We start from the raw sequence: 23047 nt of genomic DNA on the forward strand, positions 1-23047 counted from the left end.
TGTTCACAATTCTTAAACTTTGTTCAGGTATCTGCTCCTACCATCTCCCCTGGCTACACATTCTGGTCACCTACCACCTGCTGGTAAAACCTTTTCTCACACATCTCCTTTAAACTTTCCCCCTCTCACCATAAACCTATGTCCTCCAGTATTTAACATTGCCACCATGGCCATGCCCCTTATAATATAATATAGTTCTATCAGGTTGCCACTCAGGAAATACACTTGAACAAAAACAATTCAGGTTTGTCCAACCTCTACTTGTAGCTAACACACTCCGATCCAGGCAACATCCTGGTAAACCTCTCCTGTACCCTCCACATCCTTCCTATTGTGTGGCGACCAGAACTGTACACAATACACTGAATGTGCCCCCTTGTTATTGATCCTTCAATGAAGGGACATAGCTGCTTTCCATTTAGACAGTTGCTGCTACATTTCAATGTAAAGGGAACATGTTGGGCCTGTACACTCCCCATTTTCACCATCCTTAAAGACAGCACATCCAGATGACAACTCACTGTGTAAATCTCAATCTCCACTTTGGACTTTTTGCCAACTTTCTTAAATCTGAGCCCACTGAAAACCATTTCGCCTTATCTCCTCTCGAAAATCCCTTCAATATTTAAACATGTCCATTAAGTCTCCCCTTAACCTTCCCTGCTTTAAAGAGAACTACGCTAGAAACAGAAAGCTGTCAAGTTAATGTGATATATTATCAATCATTGTGACAGACTATGGCAACATGGTGACTCAGTGGTTAGCACTGCTACCTCACTGCGTCACGGTCCCAGGTTCGATTCCAGCCCCGGGCAACTGTCTGTGTGCTGTTTGCACGTTCTCCCTGTGTCGGCGTGAGTTTCCTCTGGGTGCTCTGGTTTCCTCCCACAGTCCAAAGATGTGCAGGTCAGGTGAATTGGCCATTGCTAAATTGCCCATAGTGTTCAGGGATGTGTAGGTTCACTGTGTTAGTCAGGGGTAAATATTTCGGATAGGGAATGGGTTTGGGTGGGTTACTCTTCAAAGGGTCAGTGTGGACTTATTGGTCCGAAGGGTCTGTTACCACACTGTAGGAATTCAAATTCTATTTCAGTACAGAGACAGACACAGTATTTGAAGAGTGGATAATTGCAAATACTACACCCCTGCTCAAAAAACGATGTGAGGATAAATCTAGCAGTTACAGGCACATCACTTTAACCTCAGTGAAGGAAGGCTTTGAGAAAAGATATTCTGACAAAACTGACCATCACTTGGGCAAATGTATACTAATTCAGGAAAGCCACAACAAATTTGTTAATCACAGATAATGTTTAACTAATTTGAGGTTTTCAGTGTGGACAACATTAACACGGGTAATGTGGTTGATGTGATGTACGCAGACTTACAAAAGACATTTGGTAACATCCTCAGAACAAGCTTCAGGGGAAGTTAATCCTTCGGGAATCAAAGGGACAGCAGTGACATGAAAACCAAGTTCACATAGTGACAGGAAAGTGGCTAATGGGGCACTTTCAGACTGGAAGGACTGAAGTTCTCTACAGGCTGTTAGTTGGACCACTGCTTTTTCTGATACATATTCATACTCCAGACTTAAGAGTGTCTGGAACAATTTTAGCATTTCTTGAGAATATTGTGCACTGTGAGGGCGGTGATAGATTTCAGGAGAAATGGATAACCTGGTGGAAGAGTGGACATAGAGTCACATGTGGCAAATAAAATGTTTTTCAGAGAATTGTCAAGTATGAAGTATTTGATTTTGTCAGAAAGACCGAGGTAAGGCTGCATAATTTAAGGGATAATATTCTAATAGGCATTTAGGAGTTGAGGGGGTCTGTGGTTTTATGGATACAAATCATTGATTGTGGAAGGACATCAACATAGGAGGGTGTGGGGTGACCTTATTGAGGTTGATGAAGTCATGAGGGTCATAGATAAGGAGAATAGCAAATGTCTTTTCCCTCGGGTGGGGGAGATCAAAACGAGGAGGCATATTTTTAATGTGAGGGGAAAAAGATTTAGAAAGGACCTGAGGCACAACATTTTCCACACAGGGTGGTTCATATATGGAATGAACTGCCAGAGGAAGTGTGACATGAAGGTACAGTGACAACATTTAAAAGGCATTTGGATAGGTACATGAATAGGAAAGGGTTAGAGGGATTTGGGCCAAATGCAGGCAAGTGGGTCTAGTTCAGTTTGCTTGACATGAATGGATTGTACCAAAGGGTCTGTTTCCATGCTGTATGACTCTATGACATTGCAGGCTGGAGTTGTATGCCCTATAGTAAACAAGGCAGCCATAATGTAGAGGTCCTGGACACAGGTCAGAAGTCACACGACACCAGGTTATAATCCAACAGATTTAGCTGAAGTCAGAAGTTTTCAGAGTGCAGCTCCTTCATCAGGTGGAGTGAATACATGACGAAGGGACTACACTTCAAAAGCTTGTGATTTCAAATAAGCCTGTGATACTATAACCCAGTGTCGTGTGATGCCTGACTTAGATCAGGGAAGGCCTGGGGTGAGGGAATGGGAGGGGGGGGGGAGAAACAGACACACGCACACAGTTACACACACACCGGATTCAGGTGGAGAAGTGGCACGATGGCACAGTGGTTAGCACTGCTGCCTCATAGCACCAGAGACCTGAGTTCAATTCCTGCCTCAAGCAACTGTCTGTGTGGAGTTTGCACATTCTCCCTGTGTCGGCGTGGGTTTCCTCCGGGTGCTCCGGTTTCCTCCCACAGTCCAAAATGTGCAGGTTAGGTGAATTGGCCACGCTAAATTGCCCGTAGTGTTAGGTGAAGGGGTAAATGTAGGGGAATGGGTCTGGGTGGGTTGCTCTTCAGAGGGTTAGTGTGGACTTGCTGGGCCGAAGGGCCTGTTTCTATACTGTAAGTAATCTAATCTAAAGTATTTGAGAGGCACAGACACAGTAGCAACTCTTCCCTGAAGTAAGGGGGTTGATAATGAGAGAGCAGAGTTTTAAGGTAAGGAGCAGGAGGTTTAGAGGGGATTTGAGGAAATATTTTTCACCCAGAGAGTTGTGGGTATCTAGATCTCACTGCTGAAAAGCTCATCAAGATGAGGACCCTCCAGACATTTAAGCAGTATTTAAATGAGCACTTGAGCTGGAATACCAAGCTTCAAGCCAGTGTTGAACAACAAGATTAGAGTCAAACAGTGTGGTGCTGGAAAAGCACAGCCAGTCAGGCAGCATCTGAGGTGCAGGAGAGTCAACGTTTCACACTTAAGCTCTTCATCAGGAATGGGGGGTTGGCCCAAGGGAGCTGAGAGATACATGGGCGGGGAAGGTTGCTGGGAATGTGATAGGTAGATCAAGGTGGGAGTGAAGGTGATCGGTCAGACAGGAGAAGGAGCAGATAAGTGGGAAGGAAGATGGACAGGTAGGGCAGTTCAAAAGGGCGGTGCTGAGTTGGAAGGTTGGATCTGGGATTAGGTGGGGGGAGCAGAAATAGGGAAACCGGTGAAATCCACATTGATCCCGTGTGGTTGCAGGGTCCCAAGGCCAAAGGTGAGGCATTCTTCCTCCAGGGATCAGGTGGTTAGGGTTTGGTGTTGGAGGCGGCCCAGGACTTGCATGTCCTTGGCGGAGTGGGATGTGAAGTTAAAGTGTTTGGCCACAGGGCAGTGAAATTGTTTAGTGCGTTTGTCCCAGAGATGTTCACTGAAACGTTCTGCAAGTCGGTGCCCTATCTCCCTAATTGTAGCGGAGACTGCATCGAGAGCAACGGATACTGTAGATGATGTGTGTGGAAGTACAGGTCGGATGTGGAAGGATCCTTTGGGGCATTAGACAGAGGTGTGTGGGGGAGGTGGGCGGGGGGGGAGGAACGGACTCTCTGCTCCTCAGATGCTGCTTGACCTGCTGTCCTTTTCCAGCACCACACTCTTCGACTATTATCTCCAGCAACTGCCATCCTCACTTTCTCAGAATACGATTACAATGATCACCAGCACAGATAGAATGGGCTGAAGGGCCTCTTTCTGTGCTGTGAGAGATCCAAGACTCTGTAAAAGATGATTGTAGGACGATGAATGATTGGGCTGCATTCCAGAGTCAGGAGATGAAGAGCCAGGAGCTGCCTTTCTCAGGTACCTACCGGTATCCTGTCCTCCACATTGAATTGGTTGGCATCTGGCGTCAGCCGTGATGGTGTCCAGATGGGAACGTAGTTATCAACTTCCAGGCTGGTCAGTGAGTGGCCTGACATGGTCAGTGTCTGCTCTCCTGCCCGACTGCTCTCCTGTGAGCTGCCCGGCAGTTTGAGCTCATCCTGTGGGGAGGCAACACTGAATCGCTCAGGGCAGGCAGCGACACTTGAAGGGTGTGGGCCAGGTAAGGTGGTACCAGAGGATCTTGCGGTCTGTCTGGAGCTGCTGTTCTCCCTTTGCTCAGCAAGGGTGGGAGACAGAGGGGCCTCCTGCATCAATGGGCTGTCTCCGCTCTGGTGGGACAAATGGCATTCAGCCAGGGTACTGACAGACTCAAGTGAGTGAATGCTAGATGCTCTGTCCCAATTTAGGTGGCAATGAGGTGGGTCAGCTTTACAGAGAGAGGCATCGTCGTGGTGTCCTCTCCTCTCATCTGATTGTGACATCCTCCTCAGAGCAGCTGGCCTCCCAGGCCCAACAGGATGGTCACTGCCGGTTCCTGACAGATGACTGGTGCTCTGGCCTGTCCTCTGGGTCCTCAGTTGGTGGCCAGTCTGCAGGTGGGCAGTTCCAAAGGTCGCTGCGATACGCCGCTTTGGTAGACAGCTGGACGTTGGAGCCGCATTGATCCGTGACAGGATATTATTGAGCGAGTCGGCGATAGCACTGTAGGCCCGCTGTCGGGGAGACACTCCTCTCAGGCCATGTAACACCAGGCTGTCAAAGGTGGGCTTGCCACCTGGGCCATGGTGTATGTCCCAAGCTCCAACTTTCTCCATGTAGTTCAGGGGAGCCATGGACTGCAAGACACTTGGACAGGCCCAGCTGCTGGTGGAAGTGGTAGTGGTGGTGGTGGCGGCATTTTTACTACTCTTGGTCAAATCCTTCTTGTTTGATAAGGATTCCACTGAAACCTTGGAGATGCCAGAAGCAGCAATCTGGCTTTCCAGGTGGTGAATGACCACTCGCCTTGCCTGACCCAACAGAGCAAGGCCCTTGGCTGGTGCATTCAAGGGGACGGCTGGTGTGGACTGACAGACAGGGTCAGCTAAGGAGGTGAGGAAAGAGGAATCCGTGACATTTGCTGGACACACTGTGGGAGAGAGCTCAGTGTCCTTCTGCTCCTGCTCTATGCTGTAGCCAGACAATGCTGTGCCATCACTCTTGCTGTCGGTACTTTTTGTGGTCTTCACCTCCGTGATGGTATCAACCTTCCCGTTGGATGAGGTGGTGGGCTCCATGCAGGCAGACCCTGGTCCAGCTCCTGATGTAAAGCCATTCTTGGATGGAGCAGATAAAGAGAAAGAAGTTGGTTGACGCTGCAAACTTGCTTCAGAGCAAGCGGTTTGACTGGTCTTGCTCACTTGCCAGCCTTGTGAACGGAATAGGGCGTCAGAAACCTCTGACCTGTCTGGGCCTGATGGAGCCAAGTTCCCTTTTCCAAGAGGATCCGGACAGGCGTTGCAGGGCTCAGGCAGGGTTGGCTGCTCGTGGAGCATGGCGTGATCAGGGCTAGAGCAATCTGGAGAAACGAGAGCCGACTCGGGGTTCAGGGGTGGCTGCTCAGTTGCAGCTGACTCCCATTCCTTTCCAAGAGCTGCAATACCATGTTTAACTGCTCCTGCAGCCAGCAAACTGCTCCTCTGGTTATCAATAAGGGGCCCACTCACTTCAGCTCCTCTCCTGGAGCCAGAGCTGCTGGGCAATTCAACAGCCTCCTCCAGCACTTGGGGAGCAGGCAACTCTCCACCCAGAGGTAACTTGTGCTCAGAGAGAGGAGCTCTGTATATGCCACCTGCCCGTGGCTGACATCCATCCCTTTTGATGCTCGGAAGCTCCATGAAGTTCTGGTCACCAATGTACTTCTCTGCTCGAGTGAAATCTTCATCTTCTGTTGCCTCTGACCACCTTGGGCTGGGGGGCGTCAGGGAATGCTGTGACAGGGAATCCCTGCTGCTGCTGTCTCCAAACAGGTGCTGTGACAGTGGGGGGCTCTCTCTCTCACAGTCTGCGGAAGCCTCAGGTATTACTGCCTCCTGGAAGCTGCTTCCTCGGTAGGCTCGTGTGTATCCCTCACTCAGAACTCCAGATAAGTCAGGGCTCCCTCTGAAACAGAAGAGAATAGAAATTGGTGAACCTCGATGGGGAGACAGAGTAAGGAGATCATGTTGATTGGGTGAGTTTAAATAGAACTGTTTGCGATCATTAAGTATCAACATACATGACTGCGTTCAGACATAATAGTTGCACAGCGGCCCAATGGTTAGCACTGTTCCCTCACATCACCAGGGATCTGGTTCAATTCCAGCCTCAGGTGTCTGTCTGTGTGGAGTTTGCACATTCTCGCTGTGTCTGCTCCAGTTTCTTCCTACAGTCCAAAGATGTGCAGGTTAGGTAGATTGGCTATGCTAAATTGCCCATAGTGTCTAGGGATGTATAGGTAAGGCGGATTACTACAGGGACCATTGCTCCATACCCACAATATTTATTAATAATTTATATGAGACAACTAAATGTTATATCTCCAAGTTTGCAGACGACACAATGCTGTGGTGAGCTGTAAGGAGGACACAGAGATGCTTTGGTATGAATTGGACAAATTGAGTGAGTGGACACATACATGGCAGATGAAGTTGTTACATGTGAGATTGCCCATTTTGGTAGCAGAAGTAGGAAACAGATTATGATCTTAATGGTGATAGATTAGAAAAAGGGGAGGCACAACAAGGCTTGGGGGTCCTTGTATACCAGTCGCTGAAGCATGCAAAAGCAGCAGGTAGTGGCCTTCGTAGCGAGAGGATTTGAGTACAGGAACAGGGATGACTCGCTGCAAATTGAACACAGGTCCCTTAAAAAATGAATCTGGGGAGGTGGTTACAACAAAGGGGGAACTGACAGAGGAGTTGAAAAGATATTTTATATCAGTCTTCACAGTGGAAGTTGTTCAAACATCCAATTATTACTAAAGAATATGGGTAGGAACTAAGTACCATCACTAGATAAGTTGTATTAGACAAACTAATGGGACTAAAAGCAGATATCTCCCCTGGTTTTGATGGTAGTTCCTGAAAGAAGCAGCTACAGATATAATGGATCCATTGGTTGTAGCTTTCCAAAAATCCTTGGATTCTACTGAAATACCAGAGGATTGGAAAACTGCTAATGTGACACTGCTATTCAAAAAGGGAAGCAAAAAGTGGGTAACTGTACACTGACTAGTCTAACATTTAATGTTGAAAAGGCATTGGAATCAATTAGTAAGTAATTGCAACATATTTGGAAAATCATAACTTAATCAAGCAGAATCAGCAAGGTGCTTTGTAAGGAAGTCACATCTGACTAATTAATCAGAGCTTTTTGAGGAAGCTCAACCAAGAGTAGAAAAAGGGTAACCAGTAGATGTATTGTACTTGGATTTGCAGAAGGCATTAGACAAAGACATTTCATAGAAGATCACATCATAAGTTAAGAGCCTATGGTTCATAGGCAGGAAACAGCAAGTGTGGATAATGGATTCTTTTAAAGGTTGGCGACCCATTATCAGAGGTATTCCACAGGGATCGGTGCTGGGACTGCAACTGTTTACAATATATATTAATGAGAAAAAAGTGAATGTACTGTAGCCAATTTGCAGACAACACAAAAATAGGCCAAAGGGCAGGCTGAGAGAGGGTTACAGTTTACAGAGAGATAGGTTCAGTAAGTGGACAATAAGTTGGCAAATGGAATATAATGCAGGAAAATGTGAAGTTGCTAATTTTGGAAGGGAGAACAAAAGAACAGAACATTACTGACATGGAAATAAAGTGCAGAAAGCTGGACCATAAAGGGACTTGGGGGAACTTGTGCACAAAACACTGAAAGCTAGCATACAGGGACAATAGGTCATCAGGAAGGCCAAAGGAATGTTGGCCCTAAATTCAAGAGGGTTGGAGAACAAGAGTAGGAAAGTTCTCCTGCAACTGTACGAGGTGCTGGTGAAATCACATCTGGAGTACTCTGAGCAGTTTTAGTCCCCTTATTTAAGGAAAGATATTGGAGACAGTTCAGAGAAGGTTTACTGGAATGATCCCTGGCATGGAGCGATTGGCTTCTGATCAAAGACAAAGCACTCTATTCACTGGAGCTTAGAACAATGAATTGAACCACACTGGACTCTCCGGGGGCTTGACAGGATAAATACTGAGAAGATGTTTCCCCTCATCGGAGAGTCTAGCATCAGAGCGCAAAGTCTCAAAACGAAGGGTAGCAATTTTCGACAGATTTTTTTCTTTTATGAGGGTTGAAGATCTTTGGAACAGAGAGCTGTGGGAACACAGTTTTCTGTATATTTGAGATAGAGAGTTTCTTGATCACTAGGGGAATGAAGGGTTATGGGGAAAGCTCAAGAAAATAGAATGTCAGATCAACCATGATCTTACTCCTGTTAGTATTTCTTATGGCCTCATGGACAGCATAACTGCAGGAAGGATGTTCCTACTGACCAGACAATCCAGAACTGGGGCACAGTACAAGGGTATAAGATAGACTATTTAGGACATTGGTTAGGCCACTTTTCGAATATTGTTTGCAATTCTGGTCTCCCTCCTATAGGGAGGATGTTGTGAAACTTGAAAGGGTTCAGAAAAGATTCACAAGGATGTTGCCAGGGTTGGAGGATTTGAGCTACAGGGAGAGACTGAATAGGCTGGGGCTGTTTTCCCTGAAGCGTTGAGGGGTGAGAGGCTTAGACATTTAAACAATCATGAGGGACATGGATAGGATAAATAGACAAGGTCTTTTCCCTGGGGTGGGGGAGTCTAGAACTAGAGGGCATAGGTTTAGAGTGAGGGGGGAAAGCTATAAAAGGGAGATTAGGGGGCAACGTTTTCACACAGAAGGTGGTATGTGGACGGAATGAGCTGCCAGAGGAAGTGGTGTAGGCTGGTACAATTACAGCATTTAAAAGGCACCTGGAAGGGTATATGAGTAGGAAGGGTTTAGAGGGATATGGGCCAAGGGCTGGCAAATGGAATTAGATTAGGTTAAGATATGTGTTCGGCATGGACAAGTTGGACCAAAGGGTCTGTTTCCGTGCTGCACATCTCTATGAGTCTGACTGAGGTGAAATATCTTCACCCTAACCTTGGTGAGACTGTGGAATTCTCTGCCACAGAAAGCAATTTGCCTTCTGTGAAAAATTGAATTGTTTCAGGAAGGAGCTAAATAAATCAAAGGGTATGGAGGGAAAGCAGGAATAAGGTACTGAATTGGAACATCAGCCATTAACTTATTAAATGATGGAGCAGGCTCAAAGGGCCAAATAGCCCACACCTGCGACTATATTCCATGGTTCATCACACTCAGATGACATACTTTTCTGCAGAAGCAACATTATGATTTTATGCTGATTTTGATCAGCTGTCTGAAATCAACCAGCCTACGCCAACTGCCTATGTCTTTCTCTAGACAAGTAAATTCTGTTCACTGTGGCCTTCTGCTTGGTCAATAAATAGACTTTTACACTGAAAAGGTTCAGAGATTCAGAGCAAAAGCCTTACCTCAGAGGGGCAAACTCCACTGGAGAGCAATGAAAAGTCACGTTGGAAAGTTTTACATCTTCCGGACTCTGCCTGGTGTAGGAGGCCAAGAGCGGAGGAGCTGAAGACAACCCACTTCCCTGCAGCTCTGTTGAGAAAAGCAACAATGGCCTGTCAGCACTCTCAGCTGAAAGGATTACTCATAGGTGTAACACCTCTCATGAAAAAGTTTCGAAAACCTTCAGGACCTGTGTGATCCCAGATTAAATCAGCCTTGTCACACTCTGCACATTTTCCTTTAAGAAATTTTGAGTGGTTTCCTGGGCTCATATTGAATGTCTAAGAGGGTCGGAGAGAATTTTTTCAAATACTTTACACACATCCAAAGATTAGTGTGGGTCTTTCACTTCTCCTCAGAAATCACGAAGCTTTAGTCACATATATACAATACAGTACACATTGGTCACATATATATAGTGTATACAGGTCACATGTATACAGTATTGATGAGCTCGGTCAGTCACACACCTAAAAGGTCACCTCTGCTTTTCTTGCTTCCATAAGAGACCAACTCAATGTTCCAAACATTTCTGCAGGAATTGTAAAGTCTGGGTATTTTTGTTTTTCTTTATTTTGCATTGGTGTCCAAAATCTTGGTTTGAAACCAAGGACTGTGCAAAGAGATGTTGCACTTTTACAACAAGTTACTGGAAGTCAGTGAGTTATGTTTACACTGCTGTTTTGTTTCCGCAGTTAGGGAAGATGCCACAGCACTGTGGGCGTGCAGAGCAAGTTTCACGTAGAGATAGAATGCTCAGTCCCTCAGACAGAAACTCTGAAACGCTGAACAATTTGATTTCAATCTTGAACTTCTCTAAAAGCCCCAAAGTAATGGGACTCTAGCATCAGCACAGTTTCCCAAGTGCAACACTTCTAAAACCTCCCTATTTTTATACTCTAGGCCTATGTTCCAAAAAATATTCTTATAGGCGAAAGTGAGGACTGCAGATGCGGGAGATTAGAGTCAAGATTAAAATGGTGCTGGAAAAGCACAGCAGGTCAGGCAGCATCCAAGGAACAGGAAAATCGATGTTTCGGGCAGAAGCCCTTCATCAGGAATGAGAAAAGAATTCTTATGCCTTATGAGCTTCAGGGATCTGTGGACATTAATTCCTAAATCCCCTGTTACTCTATAATTCTCACTAAAATAGAATCCCTACAGACCATTCTGCCATTTGAATCCATGCCAACCCTTCATAGAGAGAGTCTCACCCTGACCGACCCTGTTCCTGTAACCCTGCATTTTCCATGGCCAATCCACCTAACCTGGATACTGTGGGCAATTAGCATGGCCAAGCCACCTTAACCCGCACATCTTTGGATTGTGGGAGGAAACCAGTCCACCTGGAGGAAACCCACGCAGACATGGGGAGAATGTGCAAACCCACACAGACAGTCATCAGAGGTTGGAATCAAACCTGGATCCCTGGTGCTGTGAGGCAGCAGTGCTAACTACTGAGTCACCATGCCACATTCCCACTGTTTATTGGGGAATCCCTTTGTTCTCTAAATACATCAGCTCACACCTCTCCAGATCAAATTCCACATTCTGTCCACTTGCAGTTTACATCTAATCGATTGTGATCGAACACAGCCAATTTTTATATCATCTGCAAATGTTCTAATCACGTTCTCTCCATTCAAATCACTGACATGAACAAAGAATCACGAAGTACCCAACTCCGAAGCACCTTAAAGGAACCCACCATCCAGTCACAAAGCACCTTTCGATCATTACCTTTGACTTTCTGCCACTGGAACCAATTTTGGATCCAATTTCCCACTTGATCTAATGGATCCAATGTGTTCTTAAAGTTCTGGCTTGTCAATTAGGAGGGACCTTGTCAAAATCTTGCTAAAATCGATATGATTGCCTGAAATGCATTATCCTTGTTGGCCCTCCTTGACACTGCCTCAAACATTCTTATTCATTGCGATTGACTAATGTTCCCTTCACAAAACCATGCTGAGTGGCCTTGACATTTCTCAATGAGGCTGAATACTGTCCCACATGAGCTTTTAAACATTTTTCTATCAACAAGGTTAGGCTGAGTAATTTTTAGTTAGGTGGTTGATCTCTTGCCCTCTTTTGAAACAACATGCTGAACATCAGGCAGTCATAGTCGTACGGCACGTTCAGTCCAACTTGCCAATACCGACCATATTTCCCAAGCTAAACTCGTCCCATGTGCCTGCATTTGGCCCATGTCCCTCTAAACCTTTCCTAATCATGTAAGAATGCGTGTAAGGTATGAGCAGGTAGGGAAAGTGTTAAGTTTAGGGTTGTGAGACAAAGGCTCAGCTAGCATGACTTCGACCAGATAAGAACTTGCAGTAAAAACAATGAGGTGCTGGAGGAAAGGGTAGTGGGTTAATGAGATGAATTGCATCCATTGTGTAATGCCAGTTAACGAAGTGAGGAACATGTATTGTGTAATGCCACATGGCTTAATCTTTACAGCTGATACTCGCTAGTTGTATCAATCACCCAATCAATATCAATGTTGCCTTATTTGGATGCTGCTCCCTGTGAGTGACTATATAATTCCTTAAGAATCTGCTGTTCGAGAGAAGACTGAGAACTCATGTCCTTGTGTACACAGATTAGAGTGGTGCTGCAAAAGCACAGCAGGTCAGGCAGCATCCGAGGAGCAGGAAAATTGATGTTTTGGGCAAAAGCCCTTCATCAGGAATGAGGCTGGGAGCCTTCGAAGTGGAGAGATAAATGGGAGGGAGGTGCGGAGAAGGTAGCTGAAAGTACAATAGGTGGATGGAGGTGGGGATGAAGGAGGGTGGAGCGGATAGGTGGGAAGGAAAATTGGCAGGTAGGACAGGTCATGAGGATGGTGCCGAGCTCTAACACCTTCCCCCCCTTCCTAGACCTCTCCATCTCCATCAATGATGACTGACATTTTTGACAAACCCATCGACTCCAACAGCTACCTGGCTTACACCTCTTCCCACCCTACCTCCTGCAAAAATGCTATCCCGTATTCCCAATTCCTCTGCCTCCACCGTATCTGCTCCCAGGAGGACCAGTTCCACCACAGAACACACCAGATGGCCTCCTTCTTTAGAGACCGCAATTTCCCTTCCCACGTGGTTGAAAGATGCCCTGCAACACATCTCATCCACATTCCGCCTCTCCACCCTCAAACCCCACCCCTCCAACCGTAACAAGGACAGAATCCCCCCGGTGCTCACCTTCTACCTTACCAACCTTCGCATAAACCAAATCATCCACCGACATTTCCGCCACCTCCAAAAAGACCCCACCACCAGGGATATATTTCCCTCCCTACCCATTTCCGCCTTCCACAAAGACCGTTCCCTCCGTGACTACCTGGTCAGGTCCACACCCCCCTACAACCCACCCTCCCATCCTGGCACCTCCCCCTGCCACCTGCGCCCACACCTCCTCCCTCACCTCCATCTAAGGCCCTAAAGGAACCTTTCACATCCATCAAAGTTTTACCTGCACATCCATCAATGTCATTTATTGTATCCGTTGCTCCCAATGCGGTCTCCTCTACATTGGGGAGACTGGACGCTTCCTAGCAGAGCGCTTTAGGGTACCCCCGGAACACCTGCACCGATCAACCACACCACCCTGTGGCCCAACATTTCAACTCCCCCTCCCACTCTGCCGAGGACATGGAGGTCCTGGGCCTCCTTCACCGCCACTCCCTCACCTGGAAGAAGAACGCTTCATCTTCAGCTTCGGAACACTTCAACCCCAGGGCATTAATGTGGATTTCACCAGTTTCCTCATTTCCCCTCCCCCCCACTTTACCCTAGTTCCAACCTTCCAGCTCAGCACCGCCCTCATGGCCTGTCCCACTTGTCAATCTTCCTTTCCACCTATCCACTCCATCCTCCTCGCCGACTTATCACCTTCATCACCACCTCCATCCACCTATTGTACTCTCAGCTACCTTCTCCTCAGCCCCACCCTCCTCCCAATTTATCTCTCCACCCAGAGGGTCCCTGCCTCATTCCTGATGAAGGGTTTTTGCCCAAAACGTCGATTTTCCTACTCTACGGATGCTGCCTGACCTGCTGTGCTTTTCCAGCACCACTCTAATCTAGACTCTGATCTCCAGCATCTGCAGTCCTCACTTTCGCCTCCTTGTGAACATAGGCAATCACGGTCTCTCCAGGGCTCAGAATAAAGATAAAGAAGGTACAGCCAAAATAAAACCCAGCAATGATACTTTAATACAGTACTCTCATCTAGCTAAAGCATGACCACTGACAATTGTTTTTTGAAGCAGGCATTGTAGAATTTCAAACAGATCAGGGGCTCAAGGCCCTCAATCATTTTGTTTTAAGGTTACATGTTTGATTATTTTAAAAAGGAGCCAATGTTGTATAATATTCATTTAATAACAAAATTGGCCCTATTACATAGCCCACAAAACACATTAAGATCTGATTCAAAGAAGGCAAAACAGTTACTTAAAAAGGATTTTCTGAACCAGTATTTAAAAACCAAAATATTTAAATATCAAACACTTTCAGAATGGCATAATTTATATTAAAACCTCCTTTTTCAACCCAAATATTAGTACATCCTTAATTTCAACATTTCTCCTTTTTTTCCATATCCTCTTGATGAAATTACACTTATATAAAAAAAGAGAAAGCCCTCGCAGTGGACCACACGGTGCTGCAGTCCATACCACCCCCCCTTCTCTCAGAAGGATTCGCCGAGTTGAACCCACAGCCCAGAAACGGAGACTCCCACAATAAAAACCCGAACAAAGCTTCCCTGGCAGGCAATGCACTTCATGTCGGGATCAGAGCAGACCGGCTCCACTTTTTATTCCCTTTACCCGGTGACGCCATGTTGTCCTAAAAGTCCTTCTAAGGGGAGGTATGGGGAATAAAGGTGATAACTTTAAGTACCACCAAATTTTGTTTAGATATTTATCATTGAAGTTCCTGGTTTCGAACTTGCTCCGAAGCCTCAAACCTAGTGTCTGCAGTACTCGAAATTCCTTTTTCCAGGGGACTTTAACCCCCTTTTACCGAGGGGACTCAAACCCCTTTCTCACTTTACTCCTCATGGGGACTCAAACCCCTTTTTTTACTCTATTTGTCCAGGGGACTCAAACCCCAATTAAAACCCAGGAGACTCGAACCTGTTTATCAGCGTGTTCACAAAACAGTGTCTTTCGAACGAACTAATTACTGTTCAAGAGTCCTTAGAATAGAAAGCGATTGAACAAGGAGACCATTTCCGACACACAGGAACATCCAGAGGGACCAAGGTTTAAAATCTTACCTTGTGGGCCCGTCCATCTCAAGATACTGGTGTTGTGGGCGATCGCTGACACCGTCCAATCGTAACTATTCATTGACCCTCACCTTGACCTCCTTCCACTATCGCATTTCCGACGCCCCTCCCCCAAGTCCCTCCTCCCTACCTTTTATCTTAGCCTGCTGGGCACACTCTCCTCATTCCTGAAGAAGGGCTTAAGCCCGAAACGTCGATTCTCCTGTTCCTTGGATGCTGCCTGACCTGCTGCGCTTTTCCAGCAACACATTTTCAGCTCTGATCTCCAGCATCTGCAGTCCTCACTTTCTCTTCCAGACAGAGCAATCAACAATGTACACCAGGACATGAGTTCTCAGTCTTCTCTTGAACAGCAGATTCTTAGGGAATTATATAGTCACTTACAGGCAGCAGCATCCAAATAAGGCAACATCTATAATGATTGGTTGATCGATACAATCAGCAAGCATCAACATTAAAAGATTAAGCCAACTGGCATTATACAATAGATGTTCCTCACCTCATTAACTGTAATTAGACATTAGATATCCTTCACCTCATTAAACCATTACCTTTTCCTCCAGCACTTCATGGTTGACTGCAAGTTCTTATCTGGTCAAAGTCATGCTAGCTGAGTCTTTGTACTGCAACACTAAACTTAACTCTATCCCTACCTGCTCATACCTTATACACATTCGCACATGTACCTGTCCAAATATATTGGCGGCACAATAGCCAGTGGTTAGCACTGTGCCTCACAGTGCCAGGGATCCGGGTTCGATTCCAGCTTCGGGTAACTGTCTGTGTGGAATTTGCGCATTCTCCCCTTGTCTGCATGGGTTTCCTCCAGTTTTCTCCCACAATCCAAAGATGTGTAGGTAGGTGAATTGGCCATGCTAAAATTGCCCAAAGTGTTCTGGGGTGTGTAGGTTAGATGCATTAGTGAGGGAAAATATAAAATAATAGTGTAGGGGGGTGGCCCTGGATGGTATAATCTTTGGAGGGTCGATGTGGATTTGTTGGGCCGAAGGGCCTGTTTTCACACTGTAGGGATTCTATTCTTCCAAATGTTGTAGCTGTACCTACGTCTACAACTTTCTCTGGCCATTTATTCCACACACAAAACACCCTCTGTGTGAACAAGTTGCCCTTAGGTATTTTTAAAATCTTTCTCCTCTCACCTTAAATACATGCCCTCTCGTTTTGAAGTCCCCTTCCCTACGGAGAAGAGCTTTGTCATTCACCTTAACTGTGCCCCTCAAGACTTTATAAACCTCTATCAGGTCACCCCTCATCCTTCTATGCTCGAATGATAAAAGTCCCAGCCTATCAAGCCTCTTCTTTTAACTCAAATCCTCCATGCCTGGCAATATCCTGGTAAATCATTTCTGAACCCTCTTCAATTTAATAACATCCTTCCAATAGCATAACGACCAAAACTGTATACATTATGCAGAAGTGGCCCCACCAATATCCTATACAACCTCAACATGATGTCCCAACTCCTCTGGCATGGCACGTTTAATCTGAGAGTATTGGAAAATAATAGGGAGAGCAGTCTCTGATTTTCACTTGCTTCTCTCAGATTTCATCTGTGGCTGGTGAGTTATCCATTTCAGAGATGTTCAACTCCTAAATATATCCTCTCCGGGTGGAGAGGGTGGAGGTTGTCACGTGTGCAAGCTATACTTTCTAGCGATGGGTTCTTGAATGCATTGGACCATGATTTTAAAGCTTGTATTGTTGAATTAGACTCTTAACTATGACTAAAACTAGTTTAACACAGAGCTTTCGGAGCTCAGAGGATGGGAATGTGTAACACAAATGAAAAAGAACACAAAGGCTGAATCCAGGACTAGTAATCCCCAAACAAAAGGCTCCTATCTCAGTTACTTTGAAGGAACTGATTGACTAAACTGGCCATACAATGGACTCGATTGGAACTGAAGTTTTGAATCAAACTGAAACAGGCAGGTCAAGAGAATTATGAGAGGGCGATAAAGTCCTGGAAAGCACGCCTCAGCCTTCGAAGGGCTTTCTGGCTGAGGTTAGTACCAGACAAAAGTGAGGACTGCAGATGCTGGAAACCAGAGTTTAGATCAGAGTGGTGTTGGAAAAGCACAGCAGGTCAGGCAGCATCTGAGGAGCAGGAAAATCGACATTTCGGGCAAAAGCCCTTCATCAGGAATAGATAAAGGTTAGTTACCACACAGGCTGCACAGACCTGCCAAATAAATCTGTGAAATCTACTGTCAATTGTGCCTGCTATTTAATATACAATTTACATAGTAAGCATTATCTGTCTATCAGTTTGTGTCCAGTTTATATTGACTTTGGTTTGATTGTTAACATACAAGTGATAAACGATTAATTGTTCTATTTGTTTCCACACTTGCGTTCTTTGGCAAATGTGGTTCTTCTGGTCACCACAAGAGTCTTAACATGATGTTTATCGCATTCAGTATTCCCTTCTTAGGTTTCACATCTGTCTTGTTCTGCCTTTACTTACCTGTAGCAAAAAAAATGTAGTTACATAGAAATATTCACTCTATCCACAACAGTAACCTTATCATCCATTCGGAGCCAAAAGCAGGGCAGTGCCCATATCTTTAATCACAGAGTCTCTTACCGAGTCTGGGTTGACGTTCCCTGAAGTCCCTTTGCGTACTCATCGATTCTTCAGTCACGGTGATCGTCCCTTTCTCTATGGTGGGGAACTCCTCAAAGCTCTGTTGGCACTTAGTACCAGCCAGTAACAACTGGGAAACAGATGCTGAAGTCATTCCCCCAATACCTGCTGCTGCTGCTGCCTGCAGCTGGGAACCTGACTCATTGCCCTACGGATAAAACAGAGGACACGACATGTGACTTTCTCTTTGGGCAAGGTTTAACTCAACCACAGGAGGGCTTCCCCCAAAGCTCAATGACTTAAACTGTACTGAAGCACCTTAATGTCACTGGATCATGTAATGCATCAACATTGGGATAGGTAGGCACTCCAAGCTCACTGCGAACACAGAAGATTAAGGGCTTTTCTAACTAAAGTGTTTAAGACGATGAAACAATTTGATGGAACAGACAAAAGCTCTGACTTTAGGTGAACGAGACTCGAACAAGTTGGGACAACTTAAAATTAGATGTTGGCTATTTGAGAATGACATTAGGAAGTCCTTCCAGACGTAAAGGGTCATGAAAATCTGAAATCTATGTCCAAAATGCCGCGGCAGCTGGAGGCCTATTGAAAACTGCAAAACTGAATGTAATCGTTTTTTTTGGTTAGGCAAGGGTGTGAATTGAAAGTGGATCAGTGCAGTGCAGACCCAGATCAGCCGTTACAACACTGAATGAGATGAAAAGAATGGTGATGCTGGAATCCAAACAGGAGGCTGAAGGGACACAGCAAGCCAGGTAGCGTCAGGAGGTTTCGGGTATAACCCTTCCTCAGCCATTGAATGGTCTCCTAAACGTAGACGCAAAGGTGCAATCAACTGAATGGAGCTGACATCTCAAGGTTCCACAGTAAACACGGCAACTTTCTAAAGCTTAATTAGGATGGTCAATTATGTTATCATTGAATTGGAGAGATTTTTGATACAGAGGAAACTGAGGGTTATGAGAAGCAGACAGGAATGCAGAGTTGCGACCACAATCAGATCAGCTGTGACCTTACTAAATGATGGAGCAGGCTGAAAGGCCAATGGTCTCAGCCTGCTTCTGAATCCTCAGTTCCTAACAAACTGCAACCAGGAGGGGCCTGGAATGACAATTCTAATCCTAGTTTGAGAAACTAAACATAGTTATAACAAATTTGGAAAGATAAAGCTATGATCCTTACCCGGTCAGGCCTGTGTAAGACTCGTTTTAACATTATTAACTGTTCAGAGTCCTCACAAGATACCCCGTCTTATCAAGCCCAATACAAATCAGCACTAGAGCACATTCTACAGAAAGTGCCCTTCACCATTAACTCCAGAGCAACTAGGTTTGGGCACTAAGTGTTTGCCAGCAATGCCCATATTGCCAGAAGCAGCTGATTGTATCATTTTCAGTTTCACTGGAATTTCTTCACCATTCTTTCTCTGCCACTGGGTCAACATCCTGGAATGGCTTTCCTAACAGCACTGTGGCTGTTCTGTTCTGTACAAAGTAAGCTGTTCAGGAAGGCAGCTCACCACCATCTTCTCCAGGTCAATCAGAAATGAACAACAATTGCTGAACACATGACCAACGTTCAATTCTCAAGGGAAAGAAAAATGAGAAAGCTGTTTGTGCAGGCCTCATATTTAGCAGGGTATGCTGCTGTATTAGGATATAACACTCTCAGCGATTCCTTGTCATTGACTCCAATATTCAGCTCGTTCCTTCCCATGGTATTACCTGCTTTGCTCTCTGGACAATAGCTTCTCCCAATGAGTAACCACTCACATTGGACAGGTGAGTCCCACTTTCAGGGCTACTAGCCTGACTGACCTGTTCCTCCATGCTCCAGGTCAGTGGTGGTGTCGTCACTATCACCTAAAAGAGACAACATGTTACAGCTGTGAAAAACAGTGTCACCCACATTGTGACCGCCTAATCCAACATCAACTCTCATTTCACAAGAATTAACGGTAATCCCAGGGGTTTTGCAAAGAACACAGTCCTTCAACTGAAAAGGCAGGAACACAGTTGAAGGGATACATTTCACCATATTTTGTGAAATATGTAATTCGATTATAATTTTTAAAAATGTAGTGTACATCAATTTGTTTATTTCTTTTATTCAGTAACTGAAATGACAAAGGTGGATGAAGATGATGTTCAGATTGCATGATGAGAGAAATTCATGGGCAGGCTACTACACTACCTGATGACAATGATGTTGAGTTTAAAATGCAGGTGTACAAATTTATGATATGAAAATGTTGGACACAAAATCTGGAATGAGATGTGACAGTAGGAAGTTGTGATGCTGACTGACTGCCACTGTTTTTCACAGCTGTCCAATGTGAGTGGTTACTCATTGGGAGAAGCTATTGTCCAGAGAGCAAAGCAGGTAATACCATGGGAAGGAACGAGCTGAATATTGGAGTGGGTAACACATAGGAGCAGAAATTAGGCCATTCAGCCCATCAAGTCTGCTCTGCCATTCAATCATGCCTGGTAAGTTTCTAAACCCCATTCTCCTGCTTTTTCCTGTAACCCTTGATTCCTTTGATAATGAAGAACCTATCTATCTTAGTCTTAAAAAAAAACTCAATGACTTGGCCTCCTCAGCCTTCTGTGGCAATGAATTCCAGAGATTCACCACACTCTGGCTGAAGGAGTTTCTTTAATTTCAGACTGTGTCCTCAGGTCCTAGTCTCTCTGACTAATGGAAACATCTTCCCAACATCTACCCTGTCAAGGCCATTCTGTATTCTGTACATTTCAATTAGATCCCCCCTCATCCTCCCAAACTCCATCGAGTATATACCCAGAGTCCTCAAACATTCCTCATATGTTTATCCTTTCATTCCTGGGACCATTCTCATGATGAGCATTTTGTTTTAATCAGAGTCGAGGCACACGTACAGTGGTGTACCCAGGGTCAAAGATGTCCTTATCTTTTGCAGAGATGGAATCATTTCAAAGCTTTCAGATGATGAAAAGCCTTGAAAAATAGCAAACAAAATACAGCGAAATGGGCAGTTACCGGGACAATGAAATTTATAGTGAAGAGTTGCATTTTCGTCGGAAGAATAAACCAAATATTATAATTTATAAGGGAATACAAAGATGGAGAGATTTGGATGTGTATTCACACACTTTAGGCAACAGGAGAAGGTTTCAGAGAGGATGCAGAAAAACAAAATAAATCAAATAGTTCCAGGAAACAGACATTCCAATTTCACACTTCATATTTTACAGCTCTTAGAGAACTTAAGCTTTGAAGGATTGTGGAAAAATTGATTTATATCAAATTTTGTGGAAATACTTGATATTACTTAGTTAAAAGAGGTTGTTGAAAAATTATAGACACTGGAGATTTCTTAAAACATGGCCTTCTAGCAAGGACATAACTGATAATAAACTGTTTGGTTTGCTATACACCCTGCTTGGAGCTGTTTGAACAGTGACTGGTTGGAGAAGTTTTGTATTTCTGAGAATGTGTACAGGGTACGAGCAGGTAGGGATAGAGTTAAGTTTCGAATTTTGTGAAACAAGAGGTTCAGCTGAGCACAACTCAGATCAGATAAGAATATGCAGTTAACAACGGGGTGCTGGAGGCAAGGGTAATGGTGGAAAAGCATTCATTGTGTAGATTCATTTAACAATATTGGAAGCATTCAGTATGTAAAGTCTGTTAACAAGGTTAAGAACATTCATTGTGTAACTGCAGATGGCTTAATCTTTACTATTGACACTCACTGATTGTAACGGTCACCCAATCAATATCTATGTTGTCTGGATGCTCCTCCCTGTAAAATAACTATATAATGCATTAAGAAACTGCTGTTCGAGTGAAGACCAAGAACATGTGTCTCTATGCACATGGGTGATCATTCTCTCTCCCTCCAGGGCTCGGATTAAAGATGAAGGAGGTAAAACTATACTGTGCCTCTGAGCATTTTGCTTTGACTGATACGGGGATAAGGAAATGGGATGACATTTCCAGAAAACTTGAATTAAATCAATTTTTCTACAATCTATCAAAACTTAAGTAGTGTAAAATATGAGGTATGAAACTGAAGACTCTGTTTCCTTGAACCATTCTTACAAATCTTTTCTGTATACTCTCAAACTTTCTCCTGTTTCCTCAATTTTGTGAATACACATCCAAATCTCTCTATGTTTCTCCTGTGCTCACCAAGTGATAACAAGATACTCTAAGGCAATTAAGAACATTTGCCTTAGCATCGGTGGATCTGTGTGAACAGGACACCAAATGATAATATTCACGGCCGTTCCCTTGTGAAATTAATGACAGTCCTTGATTCTGACCCTGAAACGAAACTCGGAACTATCAAAAGCTTTGTAATTGACGGTCAGATCCTGTCAATTATAATGGATTCTTATTACCCCTTGCAAGTGGGACAGACACAGAGAGAAAAACATCTTTGCTGTTAAAGACTCTGACTTCAGAGTTCAAAAGGACACCAGAGAGGGAGAGCATTTTAGTGCTGAGGCTGTCGAAAGCCAATAGAAAATTAACTCTTAGTGCTTACCTGCTATGGATTGAATTTAATTGCATTTTGGGACTTTATGATGATATTGAGTAGCCATTACCGGTTATTAAATACAAACTCTAAAAGGTAATATTGATGAAGTTTTAACTTACTTGCTGTTCTTGCAAACCACTCTACAGACCTTACAGATTGCCCACTGTCAATTCTAACTAATCGGATCTTATGTCTTATTTGAATTTGAATCACAACCCTGAAAAAAAAGGCATGCTTAATTCGAGACTAATGAATCAGTTTAAATGCAACCTTATGGTAACATCTCAGCCTCAGGTACAGAATGATTCAGTGCTTAAAAAGCAGGAGTCTGCTCCTAGCTTAGAAATTATTCTTGGCCTAATATTGAAGAGATTCTGGCACAATGTGTCAGGAAGCCATTTTATGGTCTAACATTTGCCCTCCTTGCTAAGGAGCCATTTTGTAAACAATTGTATCTGACATGTGAGCTGTGCAAGGTTATCTTATGAACTCTCCTTGGAATTTAGGACAGTCGGAATTCACACAACACCAGGTTATAACCCAACAAGTTTATTTGAAATCACAGGCTTTCGGAGCACAGTGTAGTGAGAGAGAAGAGCACACAGACACACAATTTAGAGGCAAAGAGATGAAAAGATCATACAATTCGTGTGAGTAGAGTGTTGGGTTGACTTGAAAGGGTTCAGAAAGGATTTATGAGGATGTTACCAGGGCTGGGAGGATTAGAGCTACAGGGAGAGGCTGAATAGGCTGGGGCTGTTTGTCCTGAAGCGTTAGAGGGTGAGGGGTGACCTTATAGAGGTTTATAAAATCATGAGAAGCATGGACAG

At 44.6% G+C, this 23047-nt stretch overlaps 1 protein-coding gene across 1 annotated transcript; it reads right to left on the minus strand.

Annotated features, from left to right (window-relative positions):
* Positions 1-4115: 4115 nt before the first annotated feature.
* On the minus strand, positions 4116-22355 carry LOC122551145. Its single transcript, XM_043693140.1, has 5 exons — positions 22337-22355; positions 19414-19551; positions 17666-17873; positions 9720-9846; positions 4116-6285 (listed from the first exon to the last, which is right to left on the minus strand). The coding sequence occupies exons 2-5, from the start codon at positions 19516-19518 to the stop codon at positions 4116-4118; spliced, it is 2610 nt and encodes an 869-aa protein (XP_043549075.1). The 5' UTR covers positions 19519-19551; positions 22337-22355.
* Between the last annotated feature and the right edge of the window lie 692 nt (positions 22356-23047).

Source organism: Chiloscyllium plagiosum, chromosome 1, assembly GCF_004010195.1.
Source record: "Chiloscyllium plagiosum isolate BGI_BamShark_2017 chromosome 1, ASM401019v2, whole genome shotgun sequence".
Classification (NCBI taxonomy): domain Eukaryota; kingdom Metazoa; phylum Chordata; class Chondrichthyes; order Orectolobiformes; family Hemiscylliidae; genus Chiloscyllium; species Chiloscyllium plagiosum.

Coding starts and splice junctions, on each gene's coding strand:
- LOC122551145 (XM_043693140.1), bottom strand. CDS start 19,518: ATGGAGGAACAGGTCAGTCAGGCTAGTAGCCCTGAAAGTGGGACTCAC. Junction 9,847..17,665: donor GGAACGTCAACCCAGACTCG/GTAAGAGACTCT, acceptor TTTTCTCAACAG/AGCTGCAGGGAAGTGGGTTG. Junction 6,286..9,719: donor GTGGAGTTTGCCCCTCTGAG/GTAAGGCTTTTG, acceptor CTTCTGTTTCAG/AGGGAGCCCTGACTTATCTG.